Source organism: Dendrobates tinctorius, unplaced genomic scaffold (genome assembly GCF_039654945.1).
Source record: "Dendrobates tinctorius isolate UK_male_01 unplaced genomic scaffold, ASM3965494v1 ptg000093l, whole genome shotgun sequence".
Classification (NCBI taxonomy): domain Eukaryota; kingdom Metazoa; phylum Chordata; class Amphibia; order Anura; family Dendrobatidae; genus Dendrobates; species Dendrobates tinctorius.
Window position 1 is genome coordinate 12,667,388 of NW_027361761.1, and position 15,094 is coordinate 12,682,481.

At 42.8% G+C, this 15,094-nt stretch overlaps 1 protein-coding gene across 1 annotated transcript in view; it reads left to right on the forward strand.

The window, feature by feature from the left end:
* LOC141098556 (cytochrome P450 2B5-like) overlaps positions 1-14,710 on the forward strand; it is a 69,492-nt gene extending 54,782 nt beyond the window's left edge. The window contains exons 9-11 of the mRNA XM_073586446.1: positions 11,854-12,038; positions 13,665-13,806; positions 14,391-14,710. Coding sequence (XP_073442547.1) covers positions 11,854-12,038; positions 13,665-13,806; positions 14,391-14,569 — 506 coding nt within the window. The 3' untranslated portion in view covers positions 14,570-14,710. The remainder of the gene's footprint in view (positions 1-11,853; positions 12,039-13,664; positions 13,807-14,390) is intronic.
* The last annotated feature ends 384 nt before the right edge of the window (positions 14,711-15,094 follow it).

Sequence of the window (15,094 nt, forward strand, 5' to 3'; positions counted from 1 at the left end):
AATTTGTTCCTCCCGCAGCAGTGGTGTACGGCGAGCTCCTACAAAGCTGCGCATAAAGGACTGTTCCCTGGGAAAACTGGGGGATGCTGACTGACTGGTGCCTGCAGCAGGCACAGAATCCCCACGTCCTCTCCCTGCTGAAACTCCATGCCCACGACCACGTGCCTTACTCCCTGCCTTCTTCATCTTTGTAGACTGATAAAGATAGGCAAAAAAGTACTATGGGCTTAGTGTGCTTATTCATGAACAGCTGCTAACATGTATTAGAAACACTAATTTGATAAAGTGTGTACTACACTTTAATATGAGCTAATGTGGCCTACACAACTGTAAAGTGGAGTGTTTGGTGAACTTTATTTACGTGTTTTGTTTCACAAAATTAAAAAAAAGGATGTGACCAAAGATGTCAAAGCGATAGTATCACAAACTTTTTGTAGCTATTACAATGCAGTAAGGTAACCTACAATGCAATAGATGAGGCTACAAAAAATAAGCTAATACTAATCTGGCTGGGGTTGCAGGCCACAAGCCAGCAGAAAGGCTCCTCTATCTACTCCTATATAGTGTTTGCAACCAATCTAGCTGGATACGGATGGAAGCACCCTAATAGGAGAAATTCTGGAAAAATAAGCAGCACTACAGCAAAAAAGGACAATGTGTGAGGCAGTGATGCATGCTGAGCGGACTACAACCAGAGGTGGCTGCAGAACACACTAGAGCGTGAGCTGCACTCACACACAGAAACCTCACAGACAGCCATGAACAGTGCAGAGAACTTGGCACTAGCACTGAAAGGCTGCAGAAAGGCTCCGCTAGACCGCTATCTATTCCTATAGTGTTTGCAACCAACCAATGTAGATGGATAGGGATGGAAGCACACTAATAGGAGAAAAAATCAGGAAAAATGAGCTGCAATAAAACAAGAAAAGGACTATGTATGAGGCAGTGACACACGCTGAGTGGACTACAACCAGAGTTGGCTGCAGAACACACTACAGCGTGAGCTGCACTCACACACAGAGACCTCACAGACAGCTGTGAACAGTGCAGAGAACTGGGCACTAGCACTGAAAGGCTGCAGAAAGGCTCCGATATCTACTCCTATAGTGTTTGCAACCAACCAATGTAGATGGATACGGATGGAAACACACTAATAGGAGAAAAAATCAGGAAAAATGAGTAGCAATAAAACAAAAAAGGACTATGTTGTATGAGGCAGTGATGCACGCTGAGCGGACTACAACCAGAGGTGGCTGCAGAACACTACAGCGTGAGCTGCACTCACACACACAGACCTTGCAGACAGCTGTGAACAGTGCTGCAAGGCAAATCAAAGCTACAGGGGTTGATAATGTAGCCTTGGTAAAGCACAATATTATATAGCAAATTGCTATCTCTAACTTTCCCTCAGAGTCTTGAACAGCAGCCTGTCCCTAGCTGAATTCACAGCAGAGTGAACCCAAAACGGCGGTGTCGGCTTTTATAGTGCATCATGACATCATTTCAGCAGCCAATCACAGCCATGCCATTAGTTAACATGCCTACATGCCTAACAGGATGTGCCCACACTTCTGAGGATTCCTCATTGGCTGAATCAAATCAAACTGGCTCACAGCATTATGGGAACTTCCGATTCCGGTATTCGATATGCAAAAAGTATCGGAACTCAGTATCGGAATTCCGATACCGCGAATATCGGCCGATACCCGATATTTGCAGTATCGGAATGCTCAACACTATTGGCGAATATTTGATTAATTAATCAGTGAATATTGCAAATTCGGCGAACGTCATCGTAACTGAACAATGAAATATTTGCTCATTTCTACTCAGTAGAGATGAGCGACTTATCCTTTTTTCGGGTCGAGTCGGGTTTCATGAAACCCGACTTTCGCAAAAGTCGGGTCGAACGAAATCGGCTGACTATAGGGAAAAGTCAGCGGCCGACTGAAACACGAAACCCAATGCAAGTCAATGGGGAAGTAAAGTCGGCAGGGAGTGGAGGACAGGAAACACACCTACAGTGCCCATTTCAATGCCAAAAACATCAATTCTTATAACTGAAGCTTGTCAACCTTAATTTACTTCCTAATAATAGTTACGCATTGAAAACTGGGGATTATTTGGCTAAAGTTGTGGGGGGGTTGGGCTGGCTCCAGGTTTTCGTGTGCCCTGGGCCAAAGAGTGTCAGTGCGCCCCTTTAACACATACCAAAACTCATAATGCTCCGATATGCCACAGAAATATAGGTAGAGTACACATACTTCACTGCTTACATGACATGACTGATCTATTTTAAATTGTACAATAGCTCAAAAACAAGACAGTATACTACTCCATACAATGTTATGGCCACCACATTGTGCACCATACAGAATAATGAGCCCCATATATTTCTCCTTACCAAATAATTAGTCACATATAATGTTCCATACAGTATCTGATGAGCTCCACATAATGCTCCATATATAATGGGCCCCATTTGTAATGCTCAAGTGTATAATGTGCCCCTTAGATGCTGCTCCAGTGTCTGATCTGCCCCATTTACAATGCTCCAGTACATGATGGGCCTCATGGATGATGCTCCAGTGTATGATGGGCTCCAATAATGCTCAATATATAATGGGCCCCATTTGTAATGCTCCAGTGTATATTGTGCCCCTTAGATGCTGCTCCAGTGTCTGATCTGCCCCATTTACAATGCTCCAGTACATGATGGGCCTCATGGATGATGCTCCAGTGTATGATGGGCTCCAATAATGCTCCATATATAATGGGCCCCATTTGTAATGCTCCAGTTTATAATGTGCCCCTTAGATGCTGCTCCAGTGTCTGATCTGCCCCATTTACATTGCTCCAGTACATGATGGGCCCTATTTTTAATTAACCCAGGCATGGTATGTGAAAAGAGCTCCATGGAGTAATCTGAAGTGTGTGCTTCCACATCCTTCACTTTTGATGTGGGTGAAGGACACAAGGAAAGGGGTTGCTCCTGACCAGAAGTTTGCAGTTACGACTCAGTGCTTGCATTTTTTACAACTTCAGAAGAGGAGGCGATAGAGCTGGAGGCTGTTTCAGCAATAAAAGCCACAAACAGTTCCTGATAATCCAGCTTTAAAAGCAGTCTACCTACTTCCAGAAAAGGGAGCCTTACAGGCCTTCCAGAGCTACACCATGATGCTGGCTCAACACCTCCTGCCTTAGCTGCTATTGTGTTTTTGGCACTACCAGCAGATGCACCACCACCACCATCAGTACCAGGTGGCCCTCCACGCCCACATCCGCGTCTTCTTCCACCATACTTCCTCATGTTTTTGAAAATGGACCCAAAATACCAGCAGATATATGGTACTGTATCAGAAGCGTACAGTTCTATACAGTCGATGGATAACAGTAAATCTCCGTATATATAAGTTGAAAAAGGGTACAGTATCACCAGTTACAAGGTATATATAGTATAGTGTAAACATTCTGATTCTCCATATACATTTCAGGAGGCAGAGACAAACGCTCTCTGGCCCAGTATGGATTATACAAGAATATGAAAAGCTGTAAATGGGCTATGTAACACAAGTGTACAGCTGTATACAGTGTTGGGGTAATCTTAAAGTTCCAAATATATTGCCAGAGTAACAGACAGACGTTTGCAGCCTCATTATGGATTACACCAGAATCTAAATAGCTAAAAAAGTTACTATATGTGAAGCGTTCTTCTGTATACAGTGTTGGCCAAATTGAAAATATTGGTATATATTTCCGTAGTCACCCTCAGACGCTCACTCAGTTTGGTTTTGACCACAATAAGAAATGTTGTTGAAAAGGTCCTGGATAACAAAATAGCAAGTATACATTTTTTAGGGTACAATTGAAATCTCCATATAAATAGAGAGGTGCAGAGCAGTGTAGGTGTGAAACCGCTAAGATAAAGAGAAAGCGTGCAGTGTTAGCTTGCCCATTGGAGGGCAGTGGAGAGTGTAGGAGTAGGACTGAATAACTGCCATTGGTCAGAGAAACTGTTAGGTGATGGTGGGCGGAGTTACCAAAACTGGAAGTATAAAAGGCTGAGGGAAGGTTCTGGAAGAGTCAGTCAGCGAAGGGAGCACAGTAAAGAGGAAGTTCTGCTGAGGAAATAGAGACAGTGGAAAGGCTCCAGAGAGGACTGACAGTTGAGGCGGTCATGGGGGGGTGGCCCAGAGGACGGTAGCCGCAGACGAAGACGGCCTGGGGCTATCATACGGACGGTGTGCTCAGACTGGTGAAGCGCTGTGGTGGTTGGGCTTAGGCCAGCCACAGTGAAAGAGCCACAGAGGACGCCACAATTATAGTTACAAAGGAAGTGAAGGTACCGGGGCCTGTGTACAGAGAAGTGTGAAACAGCTGTGGTGAATTGCTGTTGTTGACAGAAGGATGGGCACTAAAGACGGACCTGTTCAATTCAAACTCTGTCTCAGTCTTGTGTTTGTCTGTGGCAAGAAGAGTTGGTTATCCTACAGATGATACCTTAAGACAAATTTTTGAAACAAGTTACTGTATCAGCACATACCAGGTGTGTCCAGTCTAGGATTAGATTTCCGTCTATACTTCCGGAGTCAGACACAGACACTCACAGGCTCACTGTGTATTTCACCAGAATTACAAAAGTAGAAAAATGGAATGGTATTCATAGCATACACCAGTATACAGTGTTGTGGTACTTTTAAATCTTCGTATATATTTCAATCTTGGCAAGCCAGTCAAGAATCTCCGCTCCTGGAAACTACATGGATACAAGTAGAGATGCAAAGTCGAGTGTTAGCAGAAATTTTGGAATTACTCATCGCGGGAAAACCTCCCGGTAGATGTTGCAGAGGCGATGCAGACCCTCAATTAGTGTGTCTGTGGAGAAAGCGAAAAAGGTTCTTTGTGAAGAAAGGATTGCTTTATCGCAGTAGCGTGGATCACATCACCGTTACTCGTCTCCATCAAATTGTGATCACAGGGAGAGATGTAGACATGGTCCTCACTGCCTATCATGATTAGAGTTGAGCGATACCGTCCGATACTTCAAAGTATCGTATCGGATGGTATCGGCCGATCTTTAAAAAAAGTATCGGTATCGCCGATTCCGATACCGGAAGTCCCATTCAAGTCTATGGGACTTCCGGTATCGGAATAAGAAAAACCCTTTCCTGCCCTTGTACAGCCTCTCTGGGGTCTGTACGGGCCTTTCGGGGGGCTGTGCCGGCCTGCCAGGGGGTCTGTGCAGGCTCCGGTGGTCTGTGCCGGCCTGCCGGGGGGCTGTGCAGGCTCCGGTGGGCTGTGCCGGCCTGCCGGGGGGCTGTGCAGGCTCCGGGGGGCTGTGCCGGCCTGCTGGGGGGCTGTGCCGGCCTGCCGGTGGTCTGTGCCAGCCTGCCGGTGGTCTGTGCAGGCTCCGGGGGGCTGTGCCGGCCTGCCGGTGGTCTGTGCAGGCTTCGGGGGTCTGTGCAGGCATCGTCCGATGGGACTACAAGTCCCATCGGGCGATGCCTGCTACCATGACAGTGATTGACACATTAGCCAATGATGGGACAGTAGTAGTCCCATCATCCGGCTAATGTGTTAAATGTAAAAAAAAAAAAAAAAAAAAAAAAATTACATGCTACATACATGCTACATTCATACAACATGCATACTACATACATGCTACATTCATACTACATACATGCTACATTCATACTACATGCAACATACATACTACATATATACTACATACATACTACATACTACATACATGCTACATTCATACTACATAAATACTACATGCAACATACATACTACATATATACTACATACATACTACATATATACTACATGCATGCTACATACATACTGCATGCTACATACATACCACATATATACTACATACATACTACATACATACTACATGCATGCTACATGCATGCTACATGCTACATACATAACACATATATACTACATGCATGCTACATACATACTACATGCATGCTACATACATACTACATGCTACATACTACATATATACTACATGCATGCTACATACATACTACATGCTACATACATACTACATATATACTACATGCATGCTACATACATACTACATACATACTACATGCTACATACATACTACATATATACTACATGCATACTACATACATACTACATGCTACATACATACTACATATATACTACATGCATGCTACATACATACTACATGCTACATACATACTACATGCTACATACATACTACATGCTACATACATACTACATATATACTACATGCATGCTACATACATACTACATACATACTACATGCTACATACATGCCACATATATACTACATACATACTACATACAATACATTCATACAATACATACATAGACATACAGTACATATAACATAGAGTAACATACTTACCAATACTTGTCACATTGTTCCCCGAAGCCATTGTCTTTTCCGGAATAAATATTAACATAACAAACCACAAAAATACTCACCCACGATCCGAAGCAGTCCACGAGTGTGTCCCACGACGATCTTGGGTAGAGAACTGCAGCATCAGATGATGCTGCCGTTCTCTACGGGCTGCAGGAATCCAATGACGGAAGGTAGGTATCCTTCCGCACTGTATTCCTCCGCCACTTAAAAAAAAAAAAAAAGTCCCTAGTCTCACTTTATGCCATTGCTGTGTGGGAATTTCCCACGCAGCAATGGCATAAAGTGAGACTAGGGACTTTTTTTTTTTAAGTGGCGGAGGAATACAGTGCGGAAGGATACCTACCTTCCGTCATTGGATTCCTGCAGCCCGTAGAGAACGGCAGCATCATCTGATGCTGCAGTTCTCTACCCAAGATCGTCGTGGGACACACTCGTGGACTGCTTCGGATCGTGGGTGAGTATTTTTGTGGTTTGTTATGTTAATATTTATTCCGGAAAAGACAATGGCTTCGGGGAACAATGTGACAAGTATTGGTAAGTATGTTACTCTATGTTATATGTACTGTATGTCTATGTATGTATTGTATGAATGTATTGTATGTATGTAGTATATATGTGGTATGTATGTAGCATGTAGTATGTATGTAGTATGTATGTGGTATGTATGTGGCATGTAGTGTGTATGTAGCATGCATGTAGTATGTATGTAGCATGCATGTAGTATGTATGTAGTATGTATGTAGTATGTAGCATGTATGTGGTATGTATGTGGTATGTATGTAGTATGCATGTAGTATATATGTAGTATGTAGCATGCATGTAGCATGCATGTAGTATGTATGTAGCATGCATGTAGTATGTATGTAGCATGCATGTAGTATGTATGTAGTATGTATGTAGTATGTATGTAGCATGCATGTAGTATGTATGTAGCATGCATGTAGTATGTATGTAGCATGTATGTGGTATGTATGTGGCATGTAGTATGTATGTAGCATGCATGTAGTATGTATGTAGCATGTATGTAGTATGTATGTAGTATGTAGCATGTATGTGGTATGTATGTGGTATGTATGTAGTATGCATGTAGTATATATGTAGTATGTAGCATGCATGTAGCATGCATGTAGTATGTATGTAGCATGCATGTAGTATGTATGTAGCATGCATGTAGTATGTATGTAGCATGCATGTAGTATGTATGTAGCATGCATGTAGTATGTATGTAGTATGTATGTAGTATGTATGTAGTATGTATGTAGCATGCAGTATGTATGTAGCATGTATGTAGTATATATGTAGTATGTATGTAGCATGTAGTATGTATGTAGCATGCATGTAGTATGTATGTAGTATATATGTAGTATGTATGTAGCATGTAGTATGTATGTAGTATGTATGTAGTATGTATGTAGCATGCAGTATGTATGTAGCATGTATGTAGTATATATGTAGTATGTATGTAGCATGTAGTATGTATGTAGCATGCATGTAGTATGTATGTAGTATATATGTAGTATGTATGTAGCATGTAGTATGTATGTAGTATATATGTAGTATGTATGTAGCATGTAGTATGTATGTAGCATGCATGTAGTATGTATGTAGCATGCATGTAGTATGCATGTAGCATGCATGTAGTATGTATGCAGCATGCATGTAGTATGTATGTAGTATGTATGTAGTATGTATGTAGCATGCAGTATGTATGTAGCATGCATGTAGTATGTATGTAGTATTTTTTTTTTTTTTTTTTTTTTTTTAACATTTAACACATTAGCCGGATGATGGGACTACTACTGTCCCATCATTGGCTAATGTGTCAATCACTGTCATGGTAGCAGGCATCGCCCGATGGGACTTGTAGTCCCATCGGACGATGCTTGCACAGACCCCCGGACATCAGCACAGCCCCCCGGCAGGCCGGCACAGCCCCCCGGCAGGCCGGTACAGACCCCCACAGGGTGCACAGACCACCGGCAGGCCGGCACAGCCCCCCGGCAGGCCGGTACAGACCCCCACAGGGTGCACAGCCCCCCGGCAGGCCGGCACAGCCCCCCGGCAGGCCGGTACAGACCCCGGGCAGTCCACACAGCCCCCCGGCAGGCCGGCACAGCCCCCCGGCAGGCCGGCAGAGACCCCCGGAAGGCCCGAAATGACGGCGCATCATGATGCGCACACACCGCGCATCATGATGACGTCAGTCTGTCAATCAACTTGGAACTTCCGATTCCGATGCCGAATTCCGATATTGAAAAAATATCGGAAGTCGGTATCGGAATTCCGATACAGCAAGTATCGGCCGATACCCGATACTTGCGGTATCGGAATGCTCAACACTAATCATGATGTGTCTGGTCATTTTGGAGTGCAAAAGACAGAAGCCACAGGCCGTAGGTGACTCTATTGGATTGGCATGAGAGGAGACATTGAAAAATGGTGGCAGGAATGTCACACGTCTGTGACTATCACATCTGTGAAGGTGATCATAAACCACCACTGCATCCGCTTGTAAGTTGACATCCATTTCAAATGGCAGCCATTGATCATCTGAAGGTAGAGGCCAGCAGGACAGGCCATAGCTACATCTTAACCATCATTGATCAATACACCAAATTTCTAGTGGCCGTCCCTGTGAAGGATTTAACTGCCCAGACTACACAGCTGTGGAGCAGTGAGAGGTAAGTATTGCAACTTGCAAGTGCTGTGGCCATGACCAAGCAGGTGGGGAACAATCGTGGTCGATGGTACTGGTACAGGGCCCCTCATAGTACGCTGGTGTGTCTGACGGTGAGTGGGCCCTCCCACCATCTGAGACAATGTATTGTACTATGAGGGGCCCTGTGCCATTGCCGTCGGCCATCAGTGGGCCCATCCACCTGATCAGAGCAACGTCACTTGCCCGGGTGCACCAGGTCTTGACCCCAGCTGGTGGGCTGAGGGGTGGGCAGCCCATTTAGGGAGGTTTAAAAATTGGCACATGTAGATGTGTTTGCTGGACAGTCAGCTGCTGCAAAGGGCGTAATTGGGCAAGTCCGAGGAAGAGGAGGAAAAAACCGAGGTACATTTCTGGTAACCTATATGTCATCAGGGGAAGGTGGGACAAAATCCTTTGAAACCCATGCATGGTTCATTTTAATGAAGGTTAGATCATCAACATTTTGGGTCGACAGATGGGTCCTTTTTTCTGTCAGGCTTGATCCAGCAGCACTGAAGACTCTTTCAGATAACACACTAGCAGCAGGGCAAGTGAGCTCCTGTAAGGCATATTGTGACAATTCAGGCCAGGCGTCCAGTTTAGAGGGCCAATAGTCAAAGGGGAATGATCTGTGAGGGAGAACATCGATATGGGAGGAAAAGTAGTTTGTAACCATAGTTGACAATTGCTGCCTCCTGTCACTTTTAATCGATGCAGTATTAGCAGTCGTGTGAGCGGTACTTGAGAAATCATTCCACAACATGGTCATGAAACCCCTGTCTCCAACGCCACTTCTGCTGTGTGCACCACGAACACCTCTTCCATTGTGCCCACTAGGGCTCATGGAAAAACCAGCCCTGCTGCTGTGTGCTGGGAAAGCCACAAACAAACGATTTACAAGAGTTGTTTGTTTGCAATATTATCTCTAGGTTCTCCTGTGGCATGATGTTGTGTAATTTGCCTTTGTAGCGTGGATCGAGGATGCTGGCCAGCGAGTAGTCGTCATCCCTCATCATTTTGGAAATGCAGGGGTCGCTTTTTAGGATCCGCAAGGCACAATCGCACATGTGGGCCAATGTTCCAGGTGTCAATGATGCACTGCCCATGGTGGGTGGAGGAGCAGTTTCTGGCAAATCCACATCCCTACAGCCATGCACAAACACTGTCCCTGACCTTGGAACGCCAAGAGATGGTACTGTATGAGGAGTGTCCTGCTGTGTAAGGTGTATTAAACAAATTAAATCAACGTGTATATTATGTTAGTCACAGACGCTCTCACAGTATGTATTGGACCGTAATCCAACAAGCAGATATACATAACAGTATCAGAAGTGTACAGCTGTATCTGATTTTTGTGCAATTAACAATCTCCGTATATGTATTTACGGACTGTCACACACAAACGCTGACTAGGTATAAAAGTGACTGTAATGTGAACGGCAGATATACAATACTGTTGGAGAATCGGACAGCTCTATACGATGTGTGTAAGGAAATTTGTCAAGCTCCGTGTATTTGTATACGGACGGACACACGCTGTCTCTGACTAGTTTTGACTGTAATCAAACAGCAGAAATACGAAACTGTTTGAAAAACGGAAACGACTCTAAGGTGTAGGTCTGGAAAAATGGACAAACTCCTCGGCTTTTTCTTCCAGAGTCACACCCAGATAGCTTCTATTTGTCCGTGATACCAGCCGGAATACACTGTAGTGTGTGAGGAGCGTACACCGCTAGACGATGTGTGAAAAAATGAATGCTCAGTAACTCACCAGGACAAAATAATAAAATTTGGAGTGCTTTGACAAAAGCAGTTTGAACAGCAGTGTGCACACAGCAATGCAGCTAGCAGGTAGCCTTAAAAGGCAGCCTAATCACCACCAGCGCTGCTGCACACAACAAAAATCCTCCCCTTGCACTGCACACTAACTGTACAGTGAAAAGTGCTATCAGCAGAAGCAGTTTTTTTTTTTTCTTCTTCCCTGCCTAACGCTCTCCCTGTTCAGAATCAGCAGCAGCACCTCTCCCTATTGTAAGATCGGCAGAAGTAAGATGGCGGTCGGCGTTCACAGCCTTTTATACCCCCTGTGACGCCACACAGAGCCAGCCAATCACTTCAATGCCCTTCTCTAAGATGGTGCTGGCTGCTGCCCATGTCATTGCATTGCCCACAGTGTGCGTCCTCCATCATTGGCTTCGAAAAGGCGCTGAAAGCATCATTTGAAACGTGACTTTGGCGCGCTGATCGGCGACCTCATGGCCAACCTCACGCTAGGGTCGGGTTTCGATCGGCGAAACCCGACTTTGGCGAAAGTCTGTGATTTTTGAATCTGACCGACCTGTTTTGCTCAAATCTACTACTCAGGATTAGTACAGGATCAGTAATGTAATGTATGTACACAGTGACTGCACCAGCAGAATAGTGAGTGCAGCTCTGGGGTATAATACAGGATGTAACTCAGGATCAGTAATGTAATGTATGTACACAGTGACTGCACCAGCAGAATAGTTAGCGCTGCTCTGGGGTATAATACAGGATGTAACTCAGTAAAAGATAAGTGATGCAATGTAATTAGTTCATTTAAGATTTTTATTTAAGTTAACTGCATACAAACTATAAGAAAAGTGATAAAAGTTGATTTTTTTATTATAACTAACCTTGGTTGTCATTAAAAATGAACAGTAAGGACAATAATCAATGTCAATTTTTTTTATTTTTTCAGGAAAAGTTCATGATGAAATTCAAGCAGTGATCGGATCTGCTCAGCCTCAGATAGAACATAGAAAACAAATGCCGTATACAGATGCCGTCATACATGAAATCCAAAGATTTGGTGATATTGTACCTGGAAGTGCTCCCCATGTCACCTCTCGCGATGTTACCTTCAGAGGTTATTCTATTCCTAAGGTAAGAATTAGGTTGATGTAACATCAAGTACAGAGAGTTCAAGTCTTTGATTTGAATTGCTAAGCCAGCATCTTTACAGTGTGCACTTTTTTATAATTTCCAGCAAGTTTACAGTGACTGGGGATGTGCACAGTGAGAGAGGGAGAGGACCCAGACATTGCAGACTGCACACTGAACAAGTAGTGTTATCAGCTTGTAACTTTGTCCATAAGTGATGGTATGGGGAATTCTGAAGCACTAGATTACAGTGAATGGATTGTCTGACCCATTGTTTCCCTGTAGCACACTGAGTCTATGTGTTGCCAGTGTCAACACCAGGACCAAATATTGACTGCAGTAGAGTGTCAGGGTAGTACATACTGGGTGAAATGAGAGGAATGCCGATAGGGATAAACTGTATGTGCAGGAAATTAACCAACTTGAGACTATTGGAGTCTCAGGATGGAGCTTGGTGGGAGTAGGAGTGATGTAGTTGTGAGACAGATAAAGCACTGCTTCTTGGACAATCCTCAGAGAATAGTATTGTACAATCAAATTAGTACATAAATTATCTGATGCATCATAGTACAAGTAAACCCCTATTATGAAGATCAAAGTTGCAATAAGAAAGTAAGGTATGTATAAGTGTGTGGTAAAAGAGGCACAATAAAGAAGCCTCCTGTATAAGCCAAATTAATGATAGCAGAGTAAAGTATGCATATTTGTCCATTGTGAAGGCATAATAAAGGTGCCTATATGTTAAACCAGGGACCAAGGAAGGTATAATCACCTGAGGATGAAACTCAGGGGACCCACCACACATGACTTGCATTTCACTTGTAAATGCTTCATCCAGGGAAATGTTGAATTAAGCATTTCCAAGCGAAACGCGCGTCGGGTTTTGTGGGTCCAACAGGTTTCAAACTCAGGTAATCATACTTTCCTTTGTACCTGGTTTACCATTTCTACCATTACACTGGGCATGTATAAATACTTTATTCTGCTATCATTAATTTGGTTTATACAGGAGGCTCCTTTATTGTGCCTCTCTTACCACACACCTATACATTCCTTACTTTCTTATTGCAAATTTGATCTTCATAATATGGGTTTACTTGGACTATGTTGTATGGTATTGTGGCTTCCTTTTACTATTTGCCTTTTGATGTATTCAGGATTTTTCCCTCCCTACTGTGTGATATCAAATATAATATTTTGTGTGCATAATGGAATATACTGTATATGCAACAGATAATTTTTATACAAATTTGTACAACACTATTCTGTGAGGATCATTAATTTTCCTGGGCATACCCTTCCAAATTTTTCTGTACCTGTTGTATCTGTCTAAATGTAAAAAAAAAATTATTTTATGAAGTTGTTTAATACAAATTACTATTTTAATTGATATGTGGCTGTGTGAAGGAATTTCAGGATGTATATAGTAACATGTCACAAGAATTACTGTAGGGGCTGAGAGGAGTAAAAAATTATAATTAAGGTAACAGGGAGTGTGGAGGCACCCAGATAATATTTTTTGTGATTGCCTAAATAACCCCTTTTACTGATCATTGTAGATGAATGCATAGGATATATTGACTTCTGAATATCTATTCTGTATTAATTCAAAGCTCTTTCACCCCCCAGGGCACAGTTGTCATCCCGTTACTGCACTCTGTGCTCAGAGATAAAGCTTACTTTGAGAAACCCACTGAGTTTTACCCTGAACACTTTCTGGACTCAGAAGGAAAGCTGAGAAAGATTGAGGCTTTCATACCATTCTCCATAGGTAACACTATTACTGAATGCTATAGTTTATAATGGATGTTTAGGTATTTATTCTTTGCACTTTTAAAGATGTTGCCTTAACACAGACAGTCATTTAATAATGGTCCAGCTCTGGAGACCCTCATCAAGTAACATTTTTGCAGGACCACCTATGTAGCAGGAGCTGCTATAGGGAGAATTTAGTAATAAATGGAAGTTGTTTAGATAAATGGTCATCCATGTTAAATATCATTGACCCAAATCTGGTATAGCAAAAGATTTCAACAAGGTAGGTGTTGGCAACAGCATACATCTAGATGGAGGTCTAGTTCCTGAATCCTTGGCTACGCGATTGATATTGGCTGGGACTCAGCTAATATCATCCATATTGCTAGAGATTCCAAAGCTGGACTTCAACCTACAGCTGGACCTTCAGTAATTGTCTAGATTTAATTTCAAACATAAAGCCCATGTGCCGTTCCCAGGGTAAATGTAGTGTAATATGGTCCATTTGGGTGGAAATTGCTCTTATTTTCTGTCTTTCCACTATTCTAGCATCGGATAGTTATTAGTTGATGCTCATGTTGTTGTGTCCTTTTCTACCAGGTAAAAGAAGTTGTGCAGGTGAGACGTTGGCCTTAATGGAGCTGTTCCTCTTCTTCACCACCCTGTTACAGAACTTCAATTTCCAGGCCCCACCTGGAGCAATATTGGACCTGAACCCTGCAATGGCATCGACAAATGGTCCTAAACAGTATGAAATCCGTGCTATACCCTGCAACTAGAACATGTTTTATTTTTTTATTACAGCCCGATCGAAAACATATGTGAAGATAATTTCTGATGTTGGCAAAAAATGAAATCTTGCTATTAAAATGTTTCCAATAATAGTCTAATTTTAATAAATATGTTAAAAGTTGTATAAATTGCCTGATGAAGGCTTTTTCTTTCTTCAAGCCGAAACGCATTGTTTTTACTTAGTATGTGAAGAATAAAAAACCTTTTTTTTTTAATAAACTAATACAGCACATTACATAATTTTCTGGAGCGCCGGCACTAGACTCGTTTGCCTGTATCTTTTCACTTTGACCTGCGGACAATTGAGGATCTCCTCGTGGACTAGGAGCCTTGCAGAAGACCGAGAATCTAGGGCCTAAGTTGGGATTCTCCACTTTATATTCTCTGTCCTCAGGGTATTATATGAATATTCAATAAACATGAGTCTATCCTATAAGGAAAAAAATCATCATTCTCAAAATAACTCTTCCTTTAAGAAATTGTTGTATAACAACTCCATCCACATGTCCTAT